The sequence below is a fragment of the Pipistrellus kuhlii genome, unplaced genomic scaffold, assembly GCF_014108245.1.
Source record: "Pipistrellus kuhlii isolate mPipKuh1 unplaced genomic scaffold, mPipKuh1.p scaffold_m20_p_2, whole genome shotgun sequence".
Taxonomy (NCBI): domain Eukaryota; kingdom Metazoa; phylum Chordata; class Mammalia; order Chiroptera; family Vespertilionidae; genus Pipistrellus; species Pipistrellus kuhlii.
In genome coordinates, this window is record NW_023425515.1 from 60,711,163 (window position 1) to 60,738,974 (window position 27,812).

Here is a 27,812-nt window from a genome sequence, read left to right on the forward strand (position 1 = left end):
CGACGATGGCCACACCTAACTACCTGGAACGGTCACTGCAATGATGCTGTTTTCGTAATGCGGCATGTTCAGTGGGAACATTCTTGTTTTCAACCCTTGGAAACCGTTCTAAGAAAAAGCAACCAAATGAGCAAACAAAAATAAATTAAGGTTTTGCTGGTCACCATACTTAAGTGTTCGTCAGTCTGAATTTGTAATGGTTGGTAAATATAATTGAAGTGGTTCATTTTTAGGTAATTTCCTGTACTCACTGCTGCGCTGCAGTTGCTGACCTCCAGTTAAGTAGGAGAGATGGGGAGGGGAGTGATTATTTGGAAAGATGCATATTTACTTCTAATTTTGAAGGGAAAGAAGAGGGGAAGAGAAAACAGAAGAAGAATAAAACATCGAGATAGGAAAAACCTTAGAGTGTATGTATTTATTAAAGATGGCTCAACTCCAGCTGGCTTGGCTCAGTGATAGTGTTGGCCTGCAGACAGAAGGATCTCAGGTTCAATTAAGGTCAAGGGCACATGCCTGGGTTGTGGGTTCATTTCCCAGTAGGACATGCAGGAGGCAGCCGATCAGTGATTCTCATAATTGATGTTTCTATTTCTCTCTCTCCCTCTCCCTTCCTCTCTGAAATCAATAAAAAGGATGGCTCAAAAAGAAAAAAGGAAAAAAAAGGTCAAGCTTTCAAGAATTCATCATAGGAATATTGTTATAACATGTTCACAATTATTAGGGAAGAGGGGAGAGTAGTCTGATGTTTTCCAAATAACAACTAAGTACAAAGTGCCAAAGAAACGTGGGCAGTCCCTCTATGATTACTACATTGGTAAACTAAACTGCTGCATTTTGTATTCTCTGTTTTAACGTCCAACTTTTATTCCCCATCGTCATTATATAATAGTTGCTGAGTTACTGATTTCTGTTTTTATCCGGTTATTCAAAACTACCACATCGAATTGGTCTGGTCAGTTTACATAGGATAACAGTCATTTATGAATAACTACTCAAAGCTCTAGGATTTCTGTCCTGAGAATGTCAGCTCCCGCTGGCTCGGCTCCAACACCCTCACCAGGACCACAGGGACTGCCTCAGCACCTTCAGGCGAGAGATGGTTGGATGCCCAATGTTCCACACACTCATGAGTCTTCCTCAAAATAGTCATGTTATATATATATATATATATATATATATATATATATATATATATATATATAAAAGGAAAATAATGCATCTTCTAATATATATGCCTAAATGACTGGCCTTCCGGTAGCTATGATGCACACTACCACTCAATGCAGGAGCGGACATCACAGGCATGGAAACATGGAACAGAGTGACAAATTTCAGAGGGAAAGGGTAGGGGGGAGGGTGGGAAGAGATTAAATAAAGATCTTATATGAATACTAGAGGTCTGAAGCATGGATTCGTACACCGGTGGGGTCTCTGGACCTGGCCAGTGGGGATCGGGTTGAAACCAGCCCGGTACACAGATTTGTGCACTGGTGTGTTCCCTCAACCTGGCCTGTGCCCTCTCACTATCTGGGACCTCTCAGGGGAGGTCTGAGAGCCGGTTTCAGCCCAATCCCTGCAGGCCAGACAGAGGGACCCCACCATTGCATGAATCTGTGCACCGGGCCTCTAATATTGAATAAAATGAAATACTAAACCTTCTAACATTAAATAATAATGCAGTAAAAATAACATCTTTATTCATTATTATTATATAATTCCTTCCTTAAATTTGGGTCATTTCCATGTGATAAGCGGTAATTACAATTATGGTTGCTTTTATGTTTTTCCCAGGAATGCCTTTTTTTTTTTCTCCTGATAGCATATATCCAGTAATATTAATATTTTGCCCACTAATGTCAGAATTAAAATACACCATACCCTAGTTATTATAGACTATAATAACTTCCCTTCTTCCCCTTCTCCCCCCCCAATTTCCTGGCTACAATGGCTGGTTACAATTGGCTCTCTCATATTCTTTTCATTTATGAAACACTAACCAAATGCTAAGTATAACTTGCTAATAGTCTTTCCTTCTGCCTTTGTCACTCTTTTTTATTTTTATACTTTTTTTTTGTGGGGGGGAGGGTAAGTTATTGAAACCATTTTAAAGAATTAAATTATGTTCAGATGATGGCAATTTTCCATCAAAATATTTAAAAAGCCGTTCTTCCTCTTTTTTCAAGAAAGAAGCCCTCCGTTTCACAGACTAGCAAATCAGGGCCGAGAGAAGTCTGAGGTCTGCTTTAAGTGGAACAAGTACTCCTGTCCTTAGCCTGTGCCTTCATTCCAATATAGGAAAACTTGTTTGATGGCAGCTATCCATCTAGACATTTTCTTTTAAGATACAAAAATGCTCAATTAGTATTTATTGAATATTGGATTTCTTTTTGCTTTAAATCTTAATGCTTCTAAGCCAATTAACAAACACAGAAAAATGTTAAAATTGAAAATATGTCCATTTTATTACATCCTAAGGTATTTATTTAGCTAAAACTTATAGAATACCTACTATACATCAATATCTCTACTGGGTGTGGAAAGTGAAAGATGATTAGACATCTTCCTTGACATTGAGGATTTCACCCATTAATTACTGAAGAAAAAATTTACACTGCAATGGGATCAGTGATATAATAGAAGAAAAATAGCTAGTGCAATGGAAATACAGAAGAAAAAGCCCTGAAGGAAATTTTTCATATGAGTTTCCAACTTCAGTTTGAACTTGAAGGATGAGGAGAATTTCTCCAGGTCAGATGGGAGTGAGACAATGATGATGGAATAGATAGTTTGTAAGGCCAGACAAGATCAGTGCTCAGTAGGTACAGGTTGAATGAATAAAACAAACAAAAGCATGAACTGACAAAAGACACTGGTGTGCTGGTGTTCTAGCTCTCTGGAGGAAAACAAAAACCCTGATGTGTAGCAATTGTTGATTTATGTGAGATGTATATTCCCACCATGGACAATCTCAAACTTCCAACATGACATCACTGATTGCAGAGTTAGGAGAAGATGTGCACCTTGGCACTTGTCAGCCAGTATGAGCCGATTCTAGCCCACTGCTGACTGTACAGGAATCCATGTGTTTTTGTGGAATGAAGAAGCCTATAAATGAATGAGTGAACAAACTACACAATTCCAGGGCAAGGACCAAGATGGTTAAAGGTGCAGAGATCTGAGAATTCATCATCCTTTCAATTAATGGTACAAAGTTCTGTGAGGTGCATCAGGAGAAGAGAATGAACAAGGGAGAATGCCATGTTCTGGGGTCTTACTTTATTCAAAAGGTAGTAGGGCATCATCAAAGCTTTTGAAGAGAAAGAGTACCACGACTTTCTATGTCTTAGATGTGCCTTTAGCCATAATCCCATGAAAACATTTTTGTGTGCCTCAAAGTATAAACACAAATGTGAATGGTTAAATCCTTACAAAAAATTTAAATATGCAGAACAGCTAAAGCCTCCTTTTTAATGAAACACAAGGGTAAGAAATCCTTCAAAGTTCTTACTCTGCTCTTGGAGATTATTTCTTTATTTAATCAAAAGCAGTCCTAATGAAGCTTAGAGTCAACCAACAGAAGCAAAATGGTTTTGAAGCACAGTATACATGTGAACTCAAATGTAAACAATGAAGAAAGATGGACTACCTGATGTCTGACTGGCTGGGTCACACAGGATACAAAGAAATTATTTTAAAGGCCACCATGACACCCAACTTCTTTCTGCATTACAGACTCTTTATGTCTCAGAAATTTGGGTTTGTATATATACATACATTGCCCCAAATTGATGTCTTTACTTTGTGAAACCACCAGATCCTTCTCCCAACCAGACACACCTTACCTACAAAGAAATCTTACCTAGAGATATTGTCAGGTGAGCAAGCAGAGATGCTGGTCTCCATGCTATCAGAGCTGTCTAGGCTCAAAGTATCAAAGGCCTGGTCCTTGTAGCCGTGATCTGGGTAGTGGAAACTGTTCAAGTAGACATTTGATTCAGATGCTGTGCGGTTGTAGAACTCAGAAGATTTCTGCCTTTGTCCTTCACTCATCTGTTGGTGATTATACCCTAAGGAAAGAGCCATAAATATGTTACTGTGCCTCATTTTTCAGTCTTAGATCTTATAAGTCTCAAACTAGCAACCCAAAACATCTGCCTATGAAACTTGGCCCTTGGTCTAATTTGTTTTGAAGCCAAGAAGATCAAAGAAACAGCATCATGCTCAGTGCAAGCACCACATTCAAAGAAGTGGTCTTGTGAGTGACCTTTTTTTTTTTTTTTGTCAGTGGATCACCTGACACTTTCCTATGCCATTCCCACATCGCTGCACAAGTGAGATTAATATTATCAGCACACACAGAAACAGAAGAAAACCAAAACAGAAACACAGTGAACGGCCCTGAATCCTTTCAAAATAGCTGAGTTTACATCAGGGCAAAATGACTCCTAGTGACAGGCAACAGCAGGGTCTTAGGGCCATCACTTCTTCAATGATATTCATATTTAAAGGGATACCCAATCTAGTCATAAAGAGCAAGTGAATCAGCTAGGTGTAGGATTTGAGAAACCTATTATTTACTCATCATCACTAATACTTTCAATCTGGTTAAGAGCCAAACTGTACATTTTTCTCATTAAAAAAAAAAAATTTCCTTGTGCCCAAACCGGTTTGGCTCAGTGGATAGAGCGTCGGCCTGCAGATTAAAGGATCTCAGGTTCGATCCGGTCAAGGGCATGTACCTTGGTTGCGGGCACATGCCCAGTAGGAGGTGTGCAGGAGGCAGCTGTCGATGTTTCTCTCCCATCGATGTTTCTAGCTCTCTATTCCTCTCCTTTCCTCTCTGTGAAAAGTCAATAAAATATATTTTTAAAAAATTTCCTTGTCTGCTATTACTTATTTAAAATATTCAGAGACAGCAATCCTTCCAATGGTTGTACTCCGCCTCGCTACTGTACATACATTAAGTCCTAACATCATTGATAGATTCTTGAAACTGTGGTGAAACGACCATACAAGAACCAGTTTTCTCACAGGCTAATTGATATAAACAAGAGTTAAGTTTCTATGGCACCTCATCAATGTTATAACAAAACACCATTATTTGAGGACCTGTAGCTATAGCTGTCTTCTTTTTTCATCTGAACCGCCAGCCTTCCAACAACTGGTGATATTAACCACATGACAATGTAGGAGCTACATCAGTAGCAGCAAAGGTACCATTACTAAGAGGCGTTTTCCTTACCCTGGTGCCTGGTTAGCTGTGCATTAGGTCATTGGCTTTACTTCGTGTTATTGCTACAGCTTGTTTGGTAGCAGCTGATTTGGAGCAGCATAAACTGAGTTTTTCTTTCCTTTCAATTCTCTATGTACCATACACTCAGGAAGCAGGGGTCATACTAATAAACAAATTCTTCTATTCATTCATTGCTTTAGCCAGTACTGTAGTTTGCTATCTCTTTCTGTCTGAGTAAACTGACTATTAGACCTATTTGGAGCTTACAATTGGCCTATTTGAATTTTGCCTCTTTCCTTGTGCTCTGCTTATCTTACACTCAGGCTTCTAATAGGCAATGAAATGTCCAAAAAGTGGGCAAGAGAGTGAGAGAAGGCAAGTGATTTCAAACAGCTTCCTCCACTGTTGATTGAACATTTCTATTTAAAACCAGAGCTACCCTCATGGTGCAAAGCATCACACACCAAAGGCTACTAAAGAGTGATTTTAGTTCTATGAGTTTTGATGCATTAAAATTTGGGGCAGTTTTAGGTATATGTTAATTCAGATAAGGCCTCTTCTGAAAAAAAAAGTTTTTATAATATAAATTATAATTATCCTATATAATAAGAGCATAATAATATAAGGGTAATATGCAAATTGATCCAAGGGCAGAAGGACCAGAAACGACCAGTCACTATGACGTGCACTGACCACCAGGGGTCAGACACTCAATGCAGGGGCTGCCCCCTGGTGGTCAGTGTGCTCTCACAGGGGGAGCTTCACTCAGTCACAAGTCGGGCTGACAGCTGCAAGTGCAGTGGTGGTGGCGGGAGCCTCCAAGACAGCACTAAGGATGCCCAACCGCTGCTTAGGTGAGGAGCAGGCTTAAGCTGTAGCTGGATGATCCCCCAAGGGATCCTGGGCTTCCAGAGGGATGTCTGATTGTCAGCTTAGGCCCAATCCCCTGGGAAGGGGTCGTGGACTGTGAGACGGTGCAGGCTGAGGAATGTCCCCCCCTCCCGAGTGCACGGATTTTCATACACCAGGCCTCTAGTCCTATATAAAAGTATAATATGGTAATTAGACTGGACATCCTCCAGGTCATCCTTCCAGACAAAGCTGGGGCTGCGAGGGAAGCTTGGTTCCCGGGTGCCAGAGGGAAGCTGGCACTGGAAGGCTTACTCTGCATGGTTTTTGTGCATCAGGCCTCTAGTAAATTATAAATACCAAAACACACACACACACACACACACACACACACACACACAAGCACATGCACACGCACACAAACATAAAAGCTACATATCAGTAAGGTAAGATGAAAAATATAAATGCAAACCATAAGATTTTAGGTAAATTACCATTACTTGTAGTGATTAATGCATAAAGCATTAAATGAAGCCAGTATAGTCATGAGAGTGGAGCATGTGCCTTTAAAAAAAATAAGGCAAACAATTTATTACTCAATATTTATCTTTGATATTTGAACTTTTAGAGTTACTAATTGCTCCTTTTAATTTTTAAAAAAAATATTCATTAGGAAAAGGAAGAGGGCAAAAAACTCACTAGAAATTATATTTAAAAAGTTCATACATGTATCTTGCCTCTGCTTTCAAAAGGTTTGTTGGCAAAGAAAAGGTCCACATTGACACCAACTACATGGATGACATTTCCTTGTTTTAATATGAAAAATAAATCCCTAAAAGACAGCCATGTAATTGAAAACACTCAAGAGTTGTCTGCTTGGCAATGACATGTGCCTTGCCTCAGCTTTCCCTTTGCCTCCAGTTTTTCAAAATGAGGAAAGGTCAATCCCTATGACGCAGTAACACTTCCTTAGAAAAGCAGAAAGGAAGGTGAATATATTTCTTCTTAGAACAACACATGCCCTGCTCCTCAAATCTTCCAGGATTCCTACTCCCCCACCCCCCCAAAAAAAGAATCACAGAATAAGCAAATGAACTTAGTATCTTCATACTAGGTGAGGCTAAAATCATTCAAAATTTTCAGATGCAGTCACGAGAAAAAGCATGAGAAAGTATACTGTGGAAAGGATTGCGCATGTATATTTCCCAGATCACCCCACTATTTGTTGAGGTTTGGCTCTATGTCTTAGAGAACCTCCCACCATTCAGGTGGTAAAATAAGCCTGACATTTTCACGGCAACTTAAATGAAAAAGCCAGCTGCCAATAAGCACGTCTTTCTCAACGCAGGGCTTTTGCTTCCTGCGAACCTATTGTGAATGGAAATGTTCTATGTTACGAAGCTTCTCATTTCTCCCAACGGGCAGTGTTTTATTGACACGATGAACTCAACTGTCATCTGGCTTAGCCTCCTCTTTATTGAACAATTAAAAACACACACAAACACACACCAAGTTGCCCCTGCTATTACAAATAAGTCCATGGAGCTCGCCTCTGGGCCCTGGAACCGTGCCAGGGTGATTCCAAAGAGCTGGTATTGGGATTTAGGCTCAGACTTGGCCAGCCAAAGGGGTAGGTACTTTTATTAGAGGAGGCCTGAGAGGTGCCGGTGCAGTGAGGTAGCACAGAGGACACACCTACGTTCTGTTCATCACAGATTCCCCGTTTACTGAACATATGAATGTCATGAAATGAAGAATCACTCAACGAATTCATGTTCTCATTTATAAACGGCAACCAAATTAGTGGCTAAGTAAAGAAGTGGAATGCATTTACTTTCCAAATTAAGTAAGTGGATTGGGAAAAACGAAGCTTTCCCAGCCCCTGAGACTGCTTGTTTTAAGTTATGCAGCAAGAATAACATGCAGCAGTGGACAGCATCTAAAAAGGAAAAAGGGCCTTGTTAATGCCTCAAATCCTTCCTATCTGGACAGAAAAAGCTAGGGACCTGATATCTGAGGTCAGTCACTAAGAATAGCACACACAAGGGCCCCAAAACAAATCAACTCTCTTCATTGCCCAAGAAGAGCCAATATTCTGCACGTGCAAGGTCCACTTATTATTGAGTGCCAGTCTTTGTAAATTCTGGGTAACTGGACCTGAGAAGTCCTGTATGAGCTGACCTCTATGAGATACACAGTCTTGCCCATATCTTCCAAATGTGTGGTATATACTTTAAACGACTATCTAGGCCTTAATATAGAAATGACTTAAAATTATAACCTGCGTTTAAGAGGACAAAATCAACCCATATTTCTGGCAATTCAGCTTTTCATTGCTCACCTGCTGATAAATTCATTCTTCCTAACCATATTCCACAGCCGGAAGATGAAGGCACAGGACAAGTCAGGAATGAAGAGAACGACAGAGAAAGGGAAAAAGATACAGATCAAAAAGGATGACCAGAGGACAGGAAAAATACACGACACTTCAACATGCAGTCATTGTCGGTGTTAGTGATGACAGCAGAGTGACGAGGCAAGATGTTCACATCTTTAGATTAAATCTGAGTTTATAGAGAAGAACTCAAGAAGCTAAAAAACACAATAAGCTTATAATACATGCACACAAAAGATTTCTTAAGGAAAAAAAAGATTTCTTAAGTCAAAAAGATTTCTTAAGTCAAAAAAGACTTTTTATGGAAAGAAAAAATTTCACACACATCAGTCAACCAAAAAATAGGGAGAATAAAAACAAGATTATATCCATAAAATGCCTCATTTTTTTTTTTTCCATGCAGAGAGTAACAAATTGTTTTTAAGGGCCAAGGTTTGTAAAATGTCATTCGACTATTTGAAGCAGTGTCCATCAAATTGTATAATTCAGTTCTCTAATATCCTACATCTCTATCAGCTAGCCACAGTAATTACATCTTATTGATTCAGGCCAGCCAGTTAAACTGTTTTTCACTCTCCACTAAATCTTTCGCATGAAATAGTCTTAAATGAAATGATTATGTAGGGCCCTTTAAATCTTTCCATTTTCCCACGCAGCCTGCTTTATTTATACCTGGTCTTTATAAAGGAGGAATCTCATGTCTTACATTTAGCCTATATACACACAAGACCTATTCTTTTCTTTATCTAGATCCTGAGTCTTACAAAACAATGCTTGCCAAGCACTCATGCTTCCTGCAGGGTCTGTCCTTGTCATAAAAAAAAAAAAAAAAAAAAAAAAAAAAAAAAAAAAGCAAAACAAAGAAGGTCATGCAGCTGCCTGTGAATGAATGGCAGCTGCACCCTGCAAGGGTGCAACGACATTTCCCCATTGTGTAAAAGGAATAATCATCAGGCTAAGAAGCTGCCATTGTACAGTTCTAATTCTGATCACTTCTTAAAGATGACTTCACAATGACCTTTCACTATTAGCTGGAAACAAAAACACCACACAAGGAGGTTGTCATACCTTTCTTGGACTTTCCTGCATTAAACAAAAGACAAAAGGACAAAGATTTCATTCATTCTAAAGCTCATAAAGCAATAAGTTCACAAGTTGTACAAAAGCCAATAACCATTACAACTTTAAGAGCCCAGTTCCTGGGCTGTCTGCTTTCAACTCTGCCCTCGGGAACCTTTGTCTGCATGACTCACATTGTTGGATCCGTTAAAACAATGCTGATTGCGGGATGGCTTATACTTACACCATGGTCCTTGATGTGTCCGTGATGCACAAACAGCAAAAAAAAAAAATGGTTCATTTAAGTTAACTGTGCAAGTCAACAAAAATGGTGAGATCTATTACGTTTTGAGTTGATGAAAATGTGCTAGATCCAAACTTTTTCAAAACCGTGAAATTTTACTTGTATGGTAGTGCTTGTGAAACAATTCTAAATGAAATGGTGATTCAACCCTCTAGGTCACTGGGCCACCAGTATGGGCTCAACAGAACATCCTGCCAAATGTAAGGTCTGCTGTGGCTCTAAGAACTGTGGCCCCCGACTCCTCCTCCTCCAGGTGGGGGAGCCACGGGAGACAGGCTGGCCTCACAAGACACAACTCATGCCACTGGATCAACACACACGGTGCTTCTCCATTTCCTCAGAAGAGGTCTCATCAGCACCCTAGAAACACTTTAAGGAACCCCACTTCATCTGCAGTAGGAAGACTGAAGCGCAGTCTTCTCGGGTGTACAAAAGGCCTACCAGCGAAGAACCAGAGCAAACAGATCAAAGACAGTGTACTTTCCAGAGGGCACTTCCCTAAGGAGACCTGAGAGAATCAGATCCATTTTCCTGTATGAATGTAGCTTAGGGGTTCCCATTATTTGAGGGGAAAACAGAGATTAGCAAATTGGAGATGAAACATCCCTTCCTTTCACCATATTCTCACCAAGGTCATCTTACATGGTAATGTTAATAGCTCTTGGTTTTACAAATCCATGTAGTATAGAGGTCTCATTTTCCTTACTCTCTATTTAAAGAAAATGTTTTTAAAGTAAAGTATGGTATTGGGGCCAATCCAAGCTTTGATGTCTTCAGCCACTGGGAAAAAACACATTTAAAAAGAAGTCTATAAATGTTGCAGAAAAATGCTTCAATAAAAAACAGGCCTGACTCAAATGAACAGTAATAAATGAGAGCTAAATGATGCTTTTATGTTTATTATTTATAAATCATAGGAGCTATTTTTTAGCTTCAGAACTTAATTTTAAAAAACTAAAAGGCCCTGGCCTGGCAGCTCAGTTGGTTAGAGCATCATCCCAATATGCCAAGGTGGCAGGTCTGACCCTGGTCAGGGCACATACAAGAATCAACCAATGAAGACATACATAAGATAAATAAATTGAATAACAAATCAACATCTCTCTCTTTCTCTTTCTAAAAATAAATAAACAAAACTAAAAAACAAAACAGAAGTTCAATCAAGTGTATTTTATTTAAGTGTAACATAAACCTATCACACATTATAAACCTCTCTTCTGACTACTACAGACTCTATTAACTATTAACTAATTTCTAATACTGATTCAAAACCTTGCTCAAGCCCTAGCTCGTCTGCTCAATCAATAGGTAGAGCACCGACTCTCAGACTGAAGGGTTGCAGGTTCGATTCCAATCAAGGCACATGCCTTGGTTGCAGGCTTGATCCCCTATTCTGGGGCTTTCTTGAGAAAGACCAATCAATGTGTCTTTCTCACATCGCTGCTTCTCTCTCACTTTCTTCCACTCTCTCTAAAAATCAATGGGAAAAGTATCCTCTGATGAGGATTAAGAAAACAAAACAAAAAAAAAAACAAAAAAAAGAAAAAAGAAAAAAAAAAACAAACAAATCTCATTCAAGTGATATATATGTATATACACAAAAGTTATACACATACATATACACACCACACATACATACATATATATATATATATACATACCAAAATGTATATATTTTTTTCCTTTTTTTTTGTCTGATAGAAAACCGGTGATTATCCCCTGATACCATTGGCAGAGAGGCTGAGCAGTCAGGATGGAATCCCAGCCTGCTTGGAGGGAAGAGATTCAATCCCACTGGTCCATGAATACAGTTAGGGGCCACATGCCCACCGCTCTATCAGCCTCCGTATTTACATCCTTTCACACCTCCATCACTTTCACACCTCCATCACTTTTATCACATTTTATTGAAATTATCTGTTATGTGTCTTTTTCCCTCACTAGACTATAAGCATTTCAAGGCAAGAATCATGTCATTTATTTGCATTCCTGGTCTCTAGCAACCCTGCCTATTCAAAAGTAAGAGCCAGCCAGGCCAGTGTGGCTTAGTGGTTGAGTGTTGACCCATGAACCAGGAGATCACGATTCAGTTTTGGATCAGGGCACATATCTGGGCTCAATTCGCAGTAAGGTGTGTACAGGAGGCAGCCAATCAATGATTCGCTCTCATCATTGATCTCTCTCTCTCTCTCTCTCTCTTTCTCTCTCTCTCTCTCTCTTTATCCTTCTCTTCCTCTTTCTGAAATTAATAAAAACATAAAAAAAAGGTGAGCACCAATATAAGTTGTTGATCTAAGCGACTGTGCTAACACAATAAATCTAATCTCAACAAGACTCTCATAGTTGGAACTGTATTGCAGTTATTTCTTCTAGCCCACAAAGACTATTTGACAATCCCATTATAAATGCAATGAATTTTTTACAAAGAAATAAATACCCTGAGAATCAAAGTCTACCTGAAATCTAACAACCACATTAGAAGAAAGGCTCAAACCACATTAAAAGGCCTAGGGGAATTCTGTCCTGGGCCACTGGTGCGCCATTTACTGTCAGTTCAATGAATCCTTAGCACATGTTTCAACACAGTGGCTCAGCCACAAACCAGGTGAGTCACTTAGGATCTCTCTTTTCTTTCTACCTATAAAATGCAAAGGTTAGCGATTCTCTAGGGGCATTTCTGTTTTGAGAATACTATTACTAACAAATTTATGAAATGCAAAATTTGAAACATACCAATCATATGTGTATATAGAAAAAGTTACCTTAGTACAACAACAATCTATCATCTATCTATCATCTATCTATCTATCATCTATCTATTTATTATCTATCTATCGATCGATTGATCTATCTATAGATCTATATCTATCTATCATCTATCTATTCCTTCCCCAAAGGGGACATATTAAGAGTAAAATCAAGGACTTTGCTTGCTGCCCTTTTAATGATCCTCAACTTTGCTCTCCCTCCCTCTCTCTGAATAATTCTTATGCTTAACAAAAGACATCACATTTCATTTTTAAAGTGACATACCTCTGAGCATCCTCCGAGATTCCGAGTCTTTGGTCATGGTTGCCAGCGAGTGAGGGAGCACGCTGCCACAGCTGTTGCTTTGTCCCAGGGGCAAGTGAGCCTGTGAGAACCGGGAGGAAACACTTCAGGCAAACTGCAGCCCAGTGGCCCTTCAGGACACGGCCACATCCTTGACCCACGGCTCCTTTCTAAGCACAGAGGGCAGGACGGGAAAGTCTTCCAACCCGTTTGTGGATGCTCGACGATAAAGACCAGTCGCTGTCCCTCTTAGGAGCTCCGTAGAAGTCTCCCCATTACAGCGGTTCCTCCAGTGGCAGCAATTCCAAAAAACAGGGGAAACACTTGTTCTCCAAAACCACCATTGAGAGCAACTCAAAGTTCTGCATGCATAAGGAGCAGAGGGCAGATGCAGGGGCAGGAACGTGCAGGGCATGCACCAGGGCAGAGCAGACCTACCCTGCGACACGGGGGCCAATTCCCACCTCCCCCAGTTACCTAGTGGGCTGAAATCTATAAACTCCTCCAGTGGTGCTAGCACTCTCTTTAATAGCAGAATCCTTTACAAAAATATTTTTCAAATACCAGTTTATATATTAGGACACTAGTTTAAAACAAGATTACTCTAAGGTCAAAGAAAGAACCCCAAAGCCTGTCCCCTCAGAGCCTCCTTGTCCCCTGCCTTTCCTCCTCTTCCTGCAATGACCCCTCAGGCATATCAGCAGAACATGAATGAGGGTTTAGGCATTGGACCACATGGGTTCATATTCCAGCTTCATAACTAACCAACTGAGGGCACTTGGGCTAGTCACTTAGCTTCTTTATACCTCAGTTTATCCATATGTTCAATGAGGATCATAATTAGTATCTCTACTGAATAGTCTTGCTGGATTTTAAAATAAGACAATCCACAGAAGGCACTTAGCCCAATGTCAGGTTCAGAAATGACTAAATGAAAATCTGGTCCTATTATTCCTGTAATCCAGAGCTCGTATCTTCCAATTTCCAGATGTGGGATGTAGCCACAGGAGTCTGCCACATGAATACCACCTACCACTTTTGTGGTGGTGGCAGAAAATACCCTGGGCCAGGTTCTTTGGTCCCAGAGCATACAATTCCAAATGTCCCCTGAGTAAGACAGAAAATGCAATTTAGTCATCATGTCTGCCCGACAAGCGAACTTAATGATTTATTATTGAGCATTTTCTTTAAGGACCTTGGAGCACCTGTCAACATAAGGACGAGAAGACTCCCTGAATGTGAAGCCCACAGTTCTCCCCGTGTCCTACCTTCGGGGCGGTGCTTCTCCCCATGGTAGCACTGCTGAAGTGTGGGGATATAGAAGGAGTGCTTTTCTTTCGAGGCAAAGTGTCACTCAGATAGAGGCCTTCTTTATGCTGTTTTTTCCTTTCTTCCAGACTTCTAAAGTGCTTTAAATGCAAATGTAAAGCAGAATAGCAAAACTTGACTAATGGAAACAGGTCACTGAGGAAATTAAGAAGTATGCATTTACCAAGAAGTTTGAGAATTTTAACAAATTTTCTTAAAATCCAACTCATATTTGTGTTCACTAGCAGACTTGGGCTAGCTAGCATTTGGTAAGTTACATAGGCAGCAGCAGATTTTTTTTTTTACTGAACCTAGAAACAAAGGGAAAAAAAAATCCACCTTTCACTCTCATAATGCCTGCTGCTTTGGGGCCTCACGACAACTTACAAATGAATATGATGGTCGCCATGTGGATGGCGGAACAGCCAGTGGACAAAGCAAGTAAGCAGTTTCTCCCCTTGTCTGTCTGGACAGTTCTGTGTGTGGTGGCACAGATCCCAGTGTGAGGAGAACAAGAAAAGGGAGAAGGAAAAAGACGGAGAGAAAGAGCAGGTAAACAGGGGAGTTGTTTTAAAGTTGGAATAATATTTCAATCACTTAAACACATTCCAAATCAGCATAACGTTTCCATAAAAGGCATCCTTCTAGGTTACTTTTTATTTTTATTTAAAAAAGATCTTGGCCAAGAATCCCGTATAATAATCCTTCACATAAAAAAAAAAAAAATCCTCCTGTTGACTATTTATTTTTCCCCCTTCCTTTCAGATTGCTAAGGCAAAATTTTGCCAACTTGACATTTATCCAAAAATTTCTTGGCCTTTCAAAAAAAAAAAAATGTCTTCAATAGTGAAGTTATTTCCTAGTTAAAGTTTCTTTAGGTTTAATCATTTTTACACTAAGCTTGGGCTTTTGAAATATGTAAAAATTAATGCAAATTTGAGTTACCAAATTCCTTTTTCTTCTTTACAATTACCAATCATGAAATATACCTGCATTTTTACTTTAACATTATCTATTTATAGTAGCTAATATATAGTCCTTTAACAAAGGGCAATAGAGAGTCAAGGTACCTTCAAGAAATGTGAGGGGCTTGCCTATTTTGGGGATCTAATGTCTATGCCTCCTTAGGCCCTCTGGGGCCCAATTCACATAGGAATTTGATTATAATTTAAAGGAGGCTCATAAGAGATTTTTAAAACATGAGCATGCAAAAGCACTGAATGTAGTAAAAGGAGGGCAACATTAAGAACAACAAGTATGTATTTCTTAATCTGGTCAATATAAACTCTTATTCTATGGCACCAAAACACTACCTGGGTGGCATTGGACAAACTATTTACTATACTGAGCCTCAGTTCCCTAAGTGTCAATATGCAGTTAATTCATATTTCACAAGATTATCTGAATGGAGAAATGAGATGTTTATTTGTAAAATGTTTAAGAAATGTTGACACAGAGTAAAGGAATGATGGTTAATGATGAATTATGGTTTCAATAATGTATAAAAAAATGTTGTGTTGACACAGCAACTTTTATACCATGGATTTTATGGAAATAATAGTCACTATTTTGATAATACCCAAGATAATTTGTAATATTTTGGTTGAGTGAAAACTAATGTATGAGGATATAGAATTAGCTCAAACATATCAAAACTCAGGAGAGGACAGCCAAGGTCCCAAACTTATAACACTCCCCACACCCACAGACCTCACTAAATGTCCTTTAAAAAGAAAATCAGCAAAGGAGTATGCACCTTGTCTTTTTAAGAAATTTCTTTGCAAAAGTTGAAGAAAAGGTTTACAAGCTCTGAACACCAGTTCCTAATTACCTGTTGCTCCTGCTGCTGCTGCCTTCTGTGTTTCTTAGCTGGTAGAGGAGGAGGTGTGTCATTTAAAGGGAAGGGACTGACAGATGGAGCCATGACTTCAGGCCAAGGGGCTGATGGAGGTTGAGTGACAGGATGAGGAGAAAGGGTAGAAGGAAACATAAATCCAGGACAGACAGATGATCTTTGCTTCATGGAGGAAAAAAAAAAAAAAAAAAAAAAAAAGTATACATGTGTCCATGTAAAATGAAAGAATAATGACAAAGAAATGAAATAAATAACCTCGTTGTTATCTTTTGTTTATATTTTAATCAAAAAATCACAAATGATGGGCTGTATCTTTTCATTTAGCCTTTAGTGAAAACCCCAACCTGCAAGCAACTTAGATGAGCAGACAGTATTTTCATTTATTATTATTCACCCATTTCCAGATGTTTTAAAAAGGCATTACACTAAAAAACAAAACAAAAAAACACACCAAAAAACAAACAAACAAAAACAACAACCATACTGCAAAATGTAACAGAAAACAAAATTGGCCCTAGCTAGTTTGGCTCAGTGGACAGAGTGTCGGCCTGTGGACCTGGTTTGATTCTGATCAAGGGCACGTATCTTGGCTGCAGGCCTCTCCCTGGCCTGGGCCCTGGTCGGGGCTCGTGCAGGAAGCAGCCAATCAATGTGTTTCTCTCACATCGATATTTCGCTCTCTCTTCCACTCTCTCTAAAATCAATGGAATATCCTCAGGTGAGGATTAAAGAAAAAAAAAAAGAAAGAAAAGAAAACAAAATCAAACTGGAAAGGTGATTCAAACCAACAATTTTAGAGACTTTGATTTTTAAGAAAGCTAGATCAGGTTAGAGTACTCAGATATAGCGTTTATATTTTTGAACTTACATCTAGCAGTCCACTCTGTCCCATATATATCATGGTTTCTTGTATTACAATTTGTAGAGCAGTACCCCCAAATGGTTATGTTTTTCAAACTCAATTATCACTTTGACCCTCTGGTCAACCAGACGTGTATTTGTCACAAGTGCCCTCATTTTCAGTTAACCAGGGTTAATTTTTGACATGAGGAAAGCAGTGAATGAATGAAATGTCATGCCAACACACCTCTTTATTTTGTGGCTGGCTCACCAGTACAGCTGTGGTAGGCCCAGTGGCAACAGCATCAGCGTCAGCAGGGAACTGAGTGGAAGGGGATAGATTCGTGGAATTGCCACATGGCTCATTAATTTCATTTACACTGATATAGCCCTAAAAGGAGGAATTTAGAAATTAAACACAAAGAAAGCAAAAGCTGAGGCATGCGAGAGTATTAATGCTCTAATACAATGGAGTTAGCTTAGAGCGGCACAGCCAGATATCTGTGGTATTATCAAATGTTTCATTAGGGAGTTATTGGCAATTAAAATGGATTTACAGTGCTTAATAATGAAAAATGATATTCCAAACATTACAATTTTTCCCCCTGTTGAAATTATAAATAACCCAGCAACGTCGATTTTAAAGTACCCGGAGGTATCACCTTTCATTCTGTTGACTGAATGAGGTTGTCATTACACAACATTAAAAATAATAGCACACACACACACAAATCAGAGATATAAAATTGACAATATATTCATTCACTCTATTTCAAGAGCCTTTTCCACATTATTTTTAGATTTTTCTCTCTTCTTCTGTTTCCTGATAAAGTGTGAGTGAATGTGGGTTGAGGGCTACTGTTCTTTGCTCTAAAACATTTTTAAAAACAATAATTTATTTGTAATGGAATCCAATTTTTAGGCATCTCAATTAAATGAAAATAAGAAGTACACTGTCCTCTAGTGAGCTTCTTCTAGTAAGACACATGAATAAGCACACACACACACACACACACACACACACACACACACACACACACTCTAAGATGGAGCTGCAACTTGAGGGTATTTCAATTCAGGGCAGCTCCCCCAACTCCCACTCTTAAATTCAATGAATCAATTTTGGCTTCAGCATAAATATCCAAAAGTCAAAGCCTGTCTTCTTCAAACTCCCGAATTTATATTTGAGGAAAAGGCACTTGCAAATTTTCATGGAAAGTAATTATATAGACCAATCATCATTTTCACCACACCAATAAACCAGTATGAAAAAAGAATGAAGATTAGGAAATAGTATCTTTTTCAAAGGTAAAATAGTGTTAAATTTAACACTTAGGTTCTTCTATTAGCTCATCAATCTTTTAAAAAAATGGTTCAAAGAAAGGCAAAATAACGTTATGCTGATGAAGCAAAAATTCCAGGCTAGAAAGCAAGACTTTACTGAGAATTATAATTATGAGAAAGTGGAAATTGACTGTTTATAAATTGGAGGTATCAAAATGCTGCTGAATTAGTCTCACACTTCAAATGGAGGCAATGAATAGTATGTAAAGTTTTATAAGATTAAATGGAAGAAAGGCAGTATACAACTGGGTTGTGCAAATTTCATTTTATCTTTGATAATGAATCAGAAATGAAGAGTAACAACTTCTGAGTTATTCTTTTGCTCAGTTGATAGAATGTTTCATAGACCACAAAACCAAATTAACTGATTAAAGAAATGTTGAAGCTTGTCAAAAGTGGGACTTGTTTAAAAGTTAGATATAAATTCACCACTCCATAAAAACAGAGAGAAAGAGAGAGAGAGAGAGGAAGAGGGAGAGGGAGAGGGAGAGGGAGAGGGAGAGGGAGAGGGAGAGGGAGAGGGAGAGGGAGAGGGAGAGGGAGAGGGAGAGGGAGAGGGAGAGGGAGAGGGAGAGGAGGGAGGGAGGGAGGGAGGGAGAGAGAGAGAGAGAGAGAGAGAGAGAGAGAGAGAGAGAGAGAGAGAGAGAGAGAAGGAAGGAAGGAAGGAAGGAAGGAAGGAAGGAAGGAAGGAAGGAAGGAAGGAAGGAAGGAAAAAAAGGAAGGAAAAAAGGAACCAAGTCAAAACAACTTGTGAGTTGTTGATTTGGTCCATGAAAGAGAACACATAGCTACTCAAAAGAGTTGCAGACACACAAAAATAATAAAAAAGCCAAATAGCCTTTTGGAACCAGGAAGTTTGCAGAAAAAAAGAACAACTCATTAATAGAAAAGGAAAGATTTTATTCTTCTATGAAGAGATAGAGACCTTAGAGCCTACTTAATTCCTTGGATGTTATAAGTCTTTCAGACTCACTGTGTCCAGAGTCAAATGGCTTATCTTCCCTCTTGAGCCTATTTTTACCCCAGTCCTCCCTTTCTTAGGAGAAGGTACTTGGTATCCATCTCATTATTCAAACTGGAATAATGACATGACTCCTGACACCTTCCTTAATTTACTTCATCCCTACATCCAGCCTATCAACAAGAACTGTCACCTCTGGTTCCAAGATACCATATCCACATCCAGCTAATTCAATTTCTGTGCCATCACTTGAATCTGAGCCCCCAGCATCTCCAACCTACACTATTGCAATCATCACCACGGGGGCTTCCTGCCATCTCCTGCTCCTTCTTCTAATCCAGTAGAGCAGCCCAGAGGGAGGTTTAACAAATGGATATCAAGTGATGTCACCTCCCAGCTTACAACCACTCAGGGGCATCCCATCCATACAACATAAACCATGTTTCTTTCAAATGGCTCAGAAGACCTAGCCCCTCCCACCTTGCTAACATTCTATATTTGGCTACACTGCATTCATAATTACCCTCTGTCCACTGAATCTGCCAGTTCCATGTTCTGAATTATAGGAAACTATGAAACGGAATTATCTAATAAAGCTTTTGTGGAAACAGTTCACAAACTGCGTCTGCGGTACTCATTAAGCACACCTGCTATGTGATGAACATTTACTTCACATACCTGCCCCCTCCCCCCCCAAAAAAAATTCTTACTATGCAGGAATTCTTAACTTTGATGTCTTTTGAAAAGCAATTTATAAATAATGGGGTTGTTATTATGCAAATTTTTATGTAGAAGCAAGCTTTGTCCTTAGCTTTTTGTAGAATATAAATATAAAAAGTTTTCTTTCTCAGTAAAGGTTATACTTTTCCTAATTAGAATTAAAATAGTCACCATTGTAGCAGTGTAGCTCTATCAAAAGATATTTAGGAAAGAAGAGTGTCTGGGTCTGGAGGAACATGGATGTTTGGGATAAGGAATGTATATAGTTTAATATAAATAGGGTTTTTCAATTTAGATGGAAAATAGCAGAAATGACTTTGGGAGAATAAAGAGAGAAAAGAAAGAAATTAGATTATCTTCTCAAATACAATGGGAATTTTTATGTTTTAGGAGACTTAGAAGCAAAATAAAACAGAGGGAAAACTAAGAAAGGAAACTGCAGGAAGGAAAGACGAGAATTTAAGACTAGTTTTGGTCTGGAACCTAAATTTTTTGAAACTCCGAGTTAACTCACAATGTCACTGTCAAGCAAAGTAGGCACATACACACACATACACACAGGGCATTTGCATAAGACACAAAAATAACCCCTTAAATTCCCAAAGCACAAATAATGAAAGGAGGAAGGCTAGCGACACATGGAGTGCTTTCCTAAGTCTTTTATGCTCATGTTTTTCCTGTTCCGCTAATCACAGAAGACCGAGGTGCACGTCTTGATGTCTAAGGTGGTAGGAGTGGACATGTAAAATCACCGCTCACCTCTTTTAGAGTGTTTGGGTTGACAGGAAACCCTTTCCCCCCCGAGAGGCTGGAGTATTTCTTTTCCAGATTACAAAGGTTTTCCTTTTCCTGAAAGAACACAAAATCTATTAAGTTTAATCAACCTTGGATTTCCCTGATGACTAATGACCTTTAATATTTTTTCAGATGACTTCATATATCTTTTGTAAAGTCTTTTGCCTGCTTTTTAAAAAAATTATTTATTGAGTGTTTACGTGTTATTATTGAGTCATAGGAGTTTTTAAAACATTCTGGATACAAGTTCTTTGCCATTTCCTCTTTTAAAAAAATATCTTTCTTTACCCCAGGGCACTTACTTACACTTCTATAATTTCTTCTGGAAACTTCATCACTTCAAGTTTTAAGTTTAGATCTATGAAATTAGACTATGGCCAGATCAGGAAATCTGGTTGTGGAGGAATCCCTTCCTTGTAGCCACTTTAGGGACCGGGGTATGGACATGGTCCCTTTGGTGAGGCTAATCTTTACCCTAAAAGTCATTCTTAGATTTCAATCTACTGCTCACTATTAAAAGGCACTTGCTTTGAAGGAAATGGCTTTCCCCAAATTTCCAGTGCTGAAAGGGAAACACTTACTCTTTGCAGCATCATTATTAAGTTATTCTTTTCTTTCACAAAGTGGTCTTGTTCTCTCTGAGCCTGCTGGACAATGTGATTGGCTTGCTTTTTCAATGCAGAAATTTTTTCCTGGAGGAAAAGATGATGATCATAGAAAGATGCAAATTAGACATACAAAGGCTTGCCAGTCTGTCCTGGAAACAAGAGAAAAGGTGTTTATAGCTGGAATAATATTCTCATTGATGGCTGGCCGTGATTACTACCCAGAGGCAGTTTCCTAGACCATCAAGCTCCTGGCTTTTCCTTACCTAAGGCCAACACAGTTCCAGCGGTTTAAAATCTATTTGAAGAACACAGAAGTCAACAGGAAATCTTGTTTTAGACTATCAATGAACTTTTGGCATCATCTTGGGAGATGCCTTATGGGAAAAACAATGAAATTTCTTACTTAAACTGAGAGCCTAAGAAGTCACCTTCTCCATCTTCCCTTTGCTCAAGTTTTTGGGTTTAGTCCAGAGTGCTGGGTGTGATTCTAAATTCTGAAACAAGAGCCGATTTCTGGGCTGGGCATCTGGGAGCTAGGGGTTGGGAGGAGTCAGTCATGTGCATGGCATTCATGGCGCTATTTCTAATGGTGACAAGCTATCAGTCAGCTTTGCGAAATACTGAGCAATGGATGGAGAAAGTTTCCAAGTAGATTTTGTTTATACAATTATTCTGAATCTAGCTACTATGATTGCAAAAGGAAGTAATTGAAAACAAATGCCGAAATTTCTGATTTTCTCTAACTCTGTTTTCACGTAAGAAAAAAATATATAAATGTATCCACAGCATTAAGTAACAATAGCTATAACATGTAATGTTTATCTAGTTTAAAGTACCATTTGGCATATAGATGGCAGGCTCCATCATCTGCAAAATGGGATATGTGATTAAACACTCAAAGACATTCAGAAGTAAAGACAGGCAGACAGACACATGCTTTGGCTGTATTAATGATTACTATGGTCACAGAGTGAGAGGTTTATTGTGATGTTTGCCTTGAAGGACCCTGGGCAAACGTACCTTTCTAGTAACAATGTTCCGTTGATATTCAGCCACCTCACGCAAGAGCTGTTGGGTCAGGTTCTCCTTCTCCTCATCCAGGCGGCTCTCATGCTCTAGCTGCTGGAATTCCAGGTCCTCAAAGTGTTTGCTCTCAACATCCAATAGGTCGGCATCCTTTGGAGAAAAGCAAATGAAAACAAGACACATCAGAATGGCTACAGCCTTTTTAATGTGAAGAAAATTTTTTTAAAAAGCAAACAGTCCAAAATATATTTTCTTTCTTTTTTTTTTTTTAATATATTTTATTGACTTTGTACAGAGAGGAAGGGAGAGAGACAGAGAGCCAGAAACATCGATGAGAGAGAGTCATCGATCAGCTGCCTCCTGCACACCCCCCACTGGTGATATGCCCGCAGCCAAGGTACATGCCCCCGACCGGAATCGAACCCGGGTCCCTCAGTCCCCAAGCCGACGCTCTATCCATTGAGCCAAACCAGTCTCAGCTAAAATATCTTTTCAATTACAACATCAAACAGGGTTATACTATGGTAACCCTTTCCTTTTGGAATTAACCCCCAGTGCAGAGACTGTTATTACAATAGAATTGAAAAGGACTTTGGGGTAGGGGTGGGGACACATTTATTTCACCATTGAATTTAGACTGCTTTGTGGACAAAGAAACCCTTGCTTTAAGTCTACTAGGAGGCTTTAAAATGGATCACAAAGTATACAAAGAATTCAGTGAATAACATAAATACTATCAGCAGACCAAAGGTGTGACATAGTCTCTTGAGAAAATTCCCATTTCTACAAAGGGTCAAATAAAATGGGACTTTAGTGATTAAATTCAAGTTTTCAAAGTTGTTGACTATAAACAAACAAAAAAAAAGTTGGCATACATAACAGACAAGAGGACTCTAAGAGGGATAATATGCCTCAAATGGCACACCACACAATCCACAGAGATGTGAAGAGAAAATATTAGAGCTCCTTTATACTTAATTTTAGTTTTTCCTTTCCTTTTACAATTCCTCAATACATATTCTTTAATCTACATACAGATAAAATAACATATATACATGATTTAAAATAAATATATTTTTGAGCATACATAAGTATATATATGATCAATGTAATATATAGGCATGCATGCTCACATAATTTTTTGAAGAGTGGTGTAATCAAACATATTTGAAGATTGGGGTTTTTAAAAAACTGTTTACTAAACTTCTTAGTGGAAAGAAGGGACCACAGCTTTCAGCAGGCACAAAGAGAGATTCAAAGATTACATACAGTACTCTGGGTAATCTTGAGGACACTTAAGAAAGATTTAAAATCATAAAAATCAGATGATCTAGAACAGCATTCTCCAACTCATAAGATGCCTGAAGACAACAATGAATTTGTATCTGTGCAAAAATCCACCCGGGTTGTATAAGTTATTCTACAACCTATTTTTTAAAATATATTTTATTGATTTTTTTTTTACAGAGAGGAAGGGAGAGGGATAGAGAGTTAGAAACATTGATGAGAGAGAAACATCAATCAGCTGCCTCCTGCACACTCCCCACTGGGGATGTGCCCACAACCAAGGTATATGCCCTTGACTGGAAATCGAACCTGGGACTCTTCAGTCTGCAGGCCGATGCTCTATCCACTGAACCAAACTGGTTAGGGCTCTCCAATCTATTTTTTAAAAAATAACCACTCCTTTACTTTTGGAACTTTGACAGAACTATAAATGTGGTATGTATATATTTTAAAAAAATATATAATTTTTAAGAAGAAGCAGCTGAACATATGGATTTCAGCTTTTCACAGGCAAAAGAGGCAATACTTTTTTTTCAATCAAAACATCAAAGAGTTAAAAAAATAAATATATTATAATTTAGATCTACATCAGTATTTAACTCTATTCACCTCCTAGTTTTTATGTAAGTGATAATAAATTAAATATTTTAATCAAATGGAATATATTTCTATTTTATGGAATAAATTTTATTCTGAGAATGATTTACAAAAGAGATATTAGCTACCATGTAAGCCATGTGATTAAAACCAACACTATAGCAACAGAAGTGCATTCTCAAAGCTTAAGAGCAGAAAAAACAATTTGAAAAATTGATCATTTAAATTGGCAAGACCAAAATATGCTTTTGGTTTCAAGTTATTGCCTGACATTTCAAGTTTCTCAGACATTTCATGTTTATAATTTCTAAAGAAATTAATAAATTCAGACCAAATCTAGTCTCTACTGAAGAAATTAAGAGATAACTCAAGTATCATGTCTTGAAACAAATATTAAGTCCTATAGTCTTAGAGCAATACATTAGCTGATATATTTATTCATACAAGTATACACACTAATTTTTAAAGTCTTTCCATTAAGCTTGGTTTGTGTCTAAATGTTACTGAGATAAAAATTTAATAAACTTTTTTTTTTTTTTTAGTTTATAGATAATCTACATTCAAAGTAGATATGTGGCTCACAATATATACACTATGCTAGTCAGTCCCTCACTCCACATCTGGTTAACATGCAGTATGTTATTTTAACCGCACAAAGGTCAGAGAGCCACTAATTAATTTGTAGCAAATATTTAAACCGCTGCATGACAATAATAGTACACTAGGAGGGAAACTGGAAAAATAAAGCTAAATTGGGCACTCAGATTCTGGGGGTGTAATCATCTGATCAAGTTATCTAAACTATCAAAATGTGTGTCTATAAACTTACACTGTGAAAGAAAAACAACTTGGGAGGGCATAAAAACATTTAAAAGATATTACAATAGATAATACAAATTTAGGGGATGGAAATTGGGAACAGAGGCAGTTTCACTGAGCACAGAACAATAGAGGCAAGAAGCCCCAGTAAGTGTACGATGAGTTGAATGAAAATCTGAGCTCACTTCACTACGAGAAGAAGAAATCGTTACAAGCTTAAAGAATGGGTGTGAAAGGCCCTGAAACAGCTCACTAAAGAAAAGTCAGTGTGAATCCTTCTTTTCTTTCCAGTAACTTTTGAGAATTTATATGGCAGATTTTATATGTAGATCTTTAATGTTTTCTTTGCCTTGTAGAGGAAGAAGAGAATAAATGTGGTAAAGCCAGGAGAGATTAAAGTAATGATTTCATGACAGCTCAATGCCAAGTCTGAAAGAAAATTTAAATGAGGCTCAGGCTTTAACATTCCTGCATTTTTTTAAAAAATATATCTTATTTATTTTTTTACAAAGAGGAATGGAGAGGGAAAGAGTTAGAAACATCCATCAGCTGTTCTTGCACACATCCAACTGAGGATGTGCCTGAAACCAAGGTACATGCCCTTGACTGGAATCGAACCTGGAACCTTTCAGTCTGCAGGCCAACCTCTATCCACTGAGCCAAACCAGTTAGGGCAACATTCTTGCATCTTATGTTGTATAGTCAAACACTTTAACTGCATACTTTTGGAATTTGGAAAGATAATGGTACAAAGGTACATCTAGTGCAACCTCTTCCATGGGAGGACCCATGGAAGTTGAATGACTTGTGCAAGATTAAATTATAAACTGATTGTAGAGTCAATGACAAGGTCTCCCAATTATAGATATTATGGTGCCCTGATGGTGTTGCTCAGCTATTGTGTCAACCTGTGAACCAGGAGGACATGGTTCGATTCCTGGTAGAGGCACATGCCCAGGTTGTAGCTCCATCCCATGTGGGGCCTGCAGGAGGCAGCCAATCAATGATTCTCTCTCATCATTGATGTTTCTCTCTCTCTCTCTCTCTCTCTCTCTCTCTCTCTCTCACTCTCTCTCTCTCTTAAGTTAATTAAAATATATATATGAAATAATTTTTTTAAAACCAAGAGCCTAAATCAACTAGGCAGCTGAGTAAATATCCAAAACACAAGAAATTGTCCTAGCCAGGTGTTGCCTGCATTAAATAATGGAACCTATCCTGGCAAATGAAAGTCTCATTTAATTTCAGCTTTCTTTCCCATACTACTCATACCCGGGGGAGCAATTTGATTGGTGAGCCCATATCCACTACATATTATTTCAGGCCATGAAACAATATCAGAGGAAAAGTACAATCCGACTCTTAAAGCAATGATTTAGAGCAGCGTTTTTCAACCGCTGTTCTGCGGCACATGTTGCCTGGTGTGCCGTAGGTGCAGACAAGACAAGAATTTTATAATTTTTCACTATTTTGTTTACTTAATATTTCATAATAAAGTAATTATAAAATACTTTCTTTGTGTTTATTTTATTCCTATTCAAGAGAATTACTTTATAGTCAATATAGGCACAGAGTTAAATTTTTTAACATTTTCTAATGGTGGTGTGCCTCGTGATTTTTTTCATGAAACAAGTGTGCCTTTGCCCAAAAAAGGTTGAAAAACACTGATTTAGAGGTAAGAAGCGCAGTCATAAATCCATAGAATTGAATACACAAAATCAACCTATAAGTTCAGCTTAAGTATTTGAGACAACATACAGTTTAAGAAAATGATGTTCTTCCTATTCTGTTATGATTTTATTTTGTATAACTTGCCACCTAATGAAATTTGTAGTAATAAAACCAACTTTATTGAATCTAGTTAAAATGCCTTGGGGAAAACTTTGTGGTGAAATAGTAATCTGAAATGTTTGAGGTCTGAAGGGAAATGAATTGTGGTAACACAGGAAAGTTTCACTCCTCACGAAATAAGTGAACTTTTTACTGATTAAGCCAACGGATTGGTGAAGAGTTACTATGGTCGTTATTCCTGAAAAATAGAATTGATATCAAGAGAACAGAAGCTATCACAAGTCAGTTTTCCTCCTAAGAAAAAGGGTTTTATGGTAAGTATATTACTCTCTGCTTGGGGAGGAAGAGGAAGAAATCTTAGCCTTTAATTAGTAAAATATGCTTTCTACATAATTTCCTTTCCTCTTTTGTACTCAAAATCCTTAGAATGTATACAAGTTTATGAGTTATCCTATAGATGCTAGATTAAACAAACAGCAATGATATTAACCTGAGTTCAGTTTATTAATAGAATCTACCAATTTTTATCTGAAGTGATGTTTATAAAGAATATAAACAATAACTGCATAACTAGAGGAAAGAATGAACAAAATATATAACTATGTTGCTGACTCAGTGTATTTCAGCTATGTAAAAATTTTAGTAATAAGGAGAGTTGAAAAATATTAAACAACTATAAAAATCAGTTTCTCGAACTCTTTTGTGAACTGACATAAACACCAATAAATGACAAACTAAAATAATTTTATAAATGCTATTATTCTTTTCCTAATCATTGATACCACAAGATTTCTAGAAAATGGTGCCATTTAGGGATTAGGAGTTTTATCTTCTTACAGCAAATTTAGCTGCACACGATAAAACAAGTGACGAGGAAGAAACACTGTTGGAACTTCCTTTGCTCCAACATTGTAAGAAAAAACAAGGATTAAAACTGTTATGCTGCAGTTTAACCTGCCTGCATTTG

General features: G+C 38.1%; 1 protein-coding gene across 8 annotated transcripts in view; it reads right to left on the reverse strand.

The window, feature by feature from the left end:
• Positions 1-27,812, reverse strand: part of PHLDB2 (pleckstrin homology like domain family B member 2) — a 221,681-nt gene that overhangs the window by 13,657 nt on the left and 180,212 nt on the right. For 3 of the 8 annotated variants that reach the window (XM_045584004.1, XM_045584007.1, XM_036448408.2), the window contains exons 7-15: positions 22,346-22,501; positions 21,299-21,409; positions 20,682-20,771; positions 17,145-17,288; positions 16,034-16,219; positions 14,163-14,303; positions 12,877-12,976; positions 11,505-11,609; positions 3,863-4,070 (exon numbers count right to left, since the gene is read on the reverse strand). In XM_045584004.1, coding sequence (XP_045439960.1) covers positions 3,863-4,070; positions 11,505-11,609; positions 12,877-12,976; positions 14,163-14,303; positions 16,034-16,219; positions 17,145-17,288; positions 20,682-20,771; positions 21,299-21,409; positions 22,346-22,501 — 1,241 coding nt within the window. Of the gene's footprint in view, positions 1-3,862; positions 4,071-8,426; positions 8,448-11,504; positions 11,610-12,876; positions 12,977-14,162; positions 14,304-16,033; positions 16,220-17,144; positions 17,289-20,681; positions 20,772-21,298; positions 21,410-22,345; positions 22,502-27,812 lie in introns of all 8 variants that reach the window. The other 5 variants (XM_036448413.2, XM_045584006.1, XM_036448409.2 and 2 more) reach the window with 4 other exon arrangements.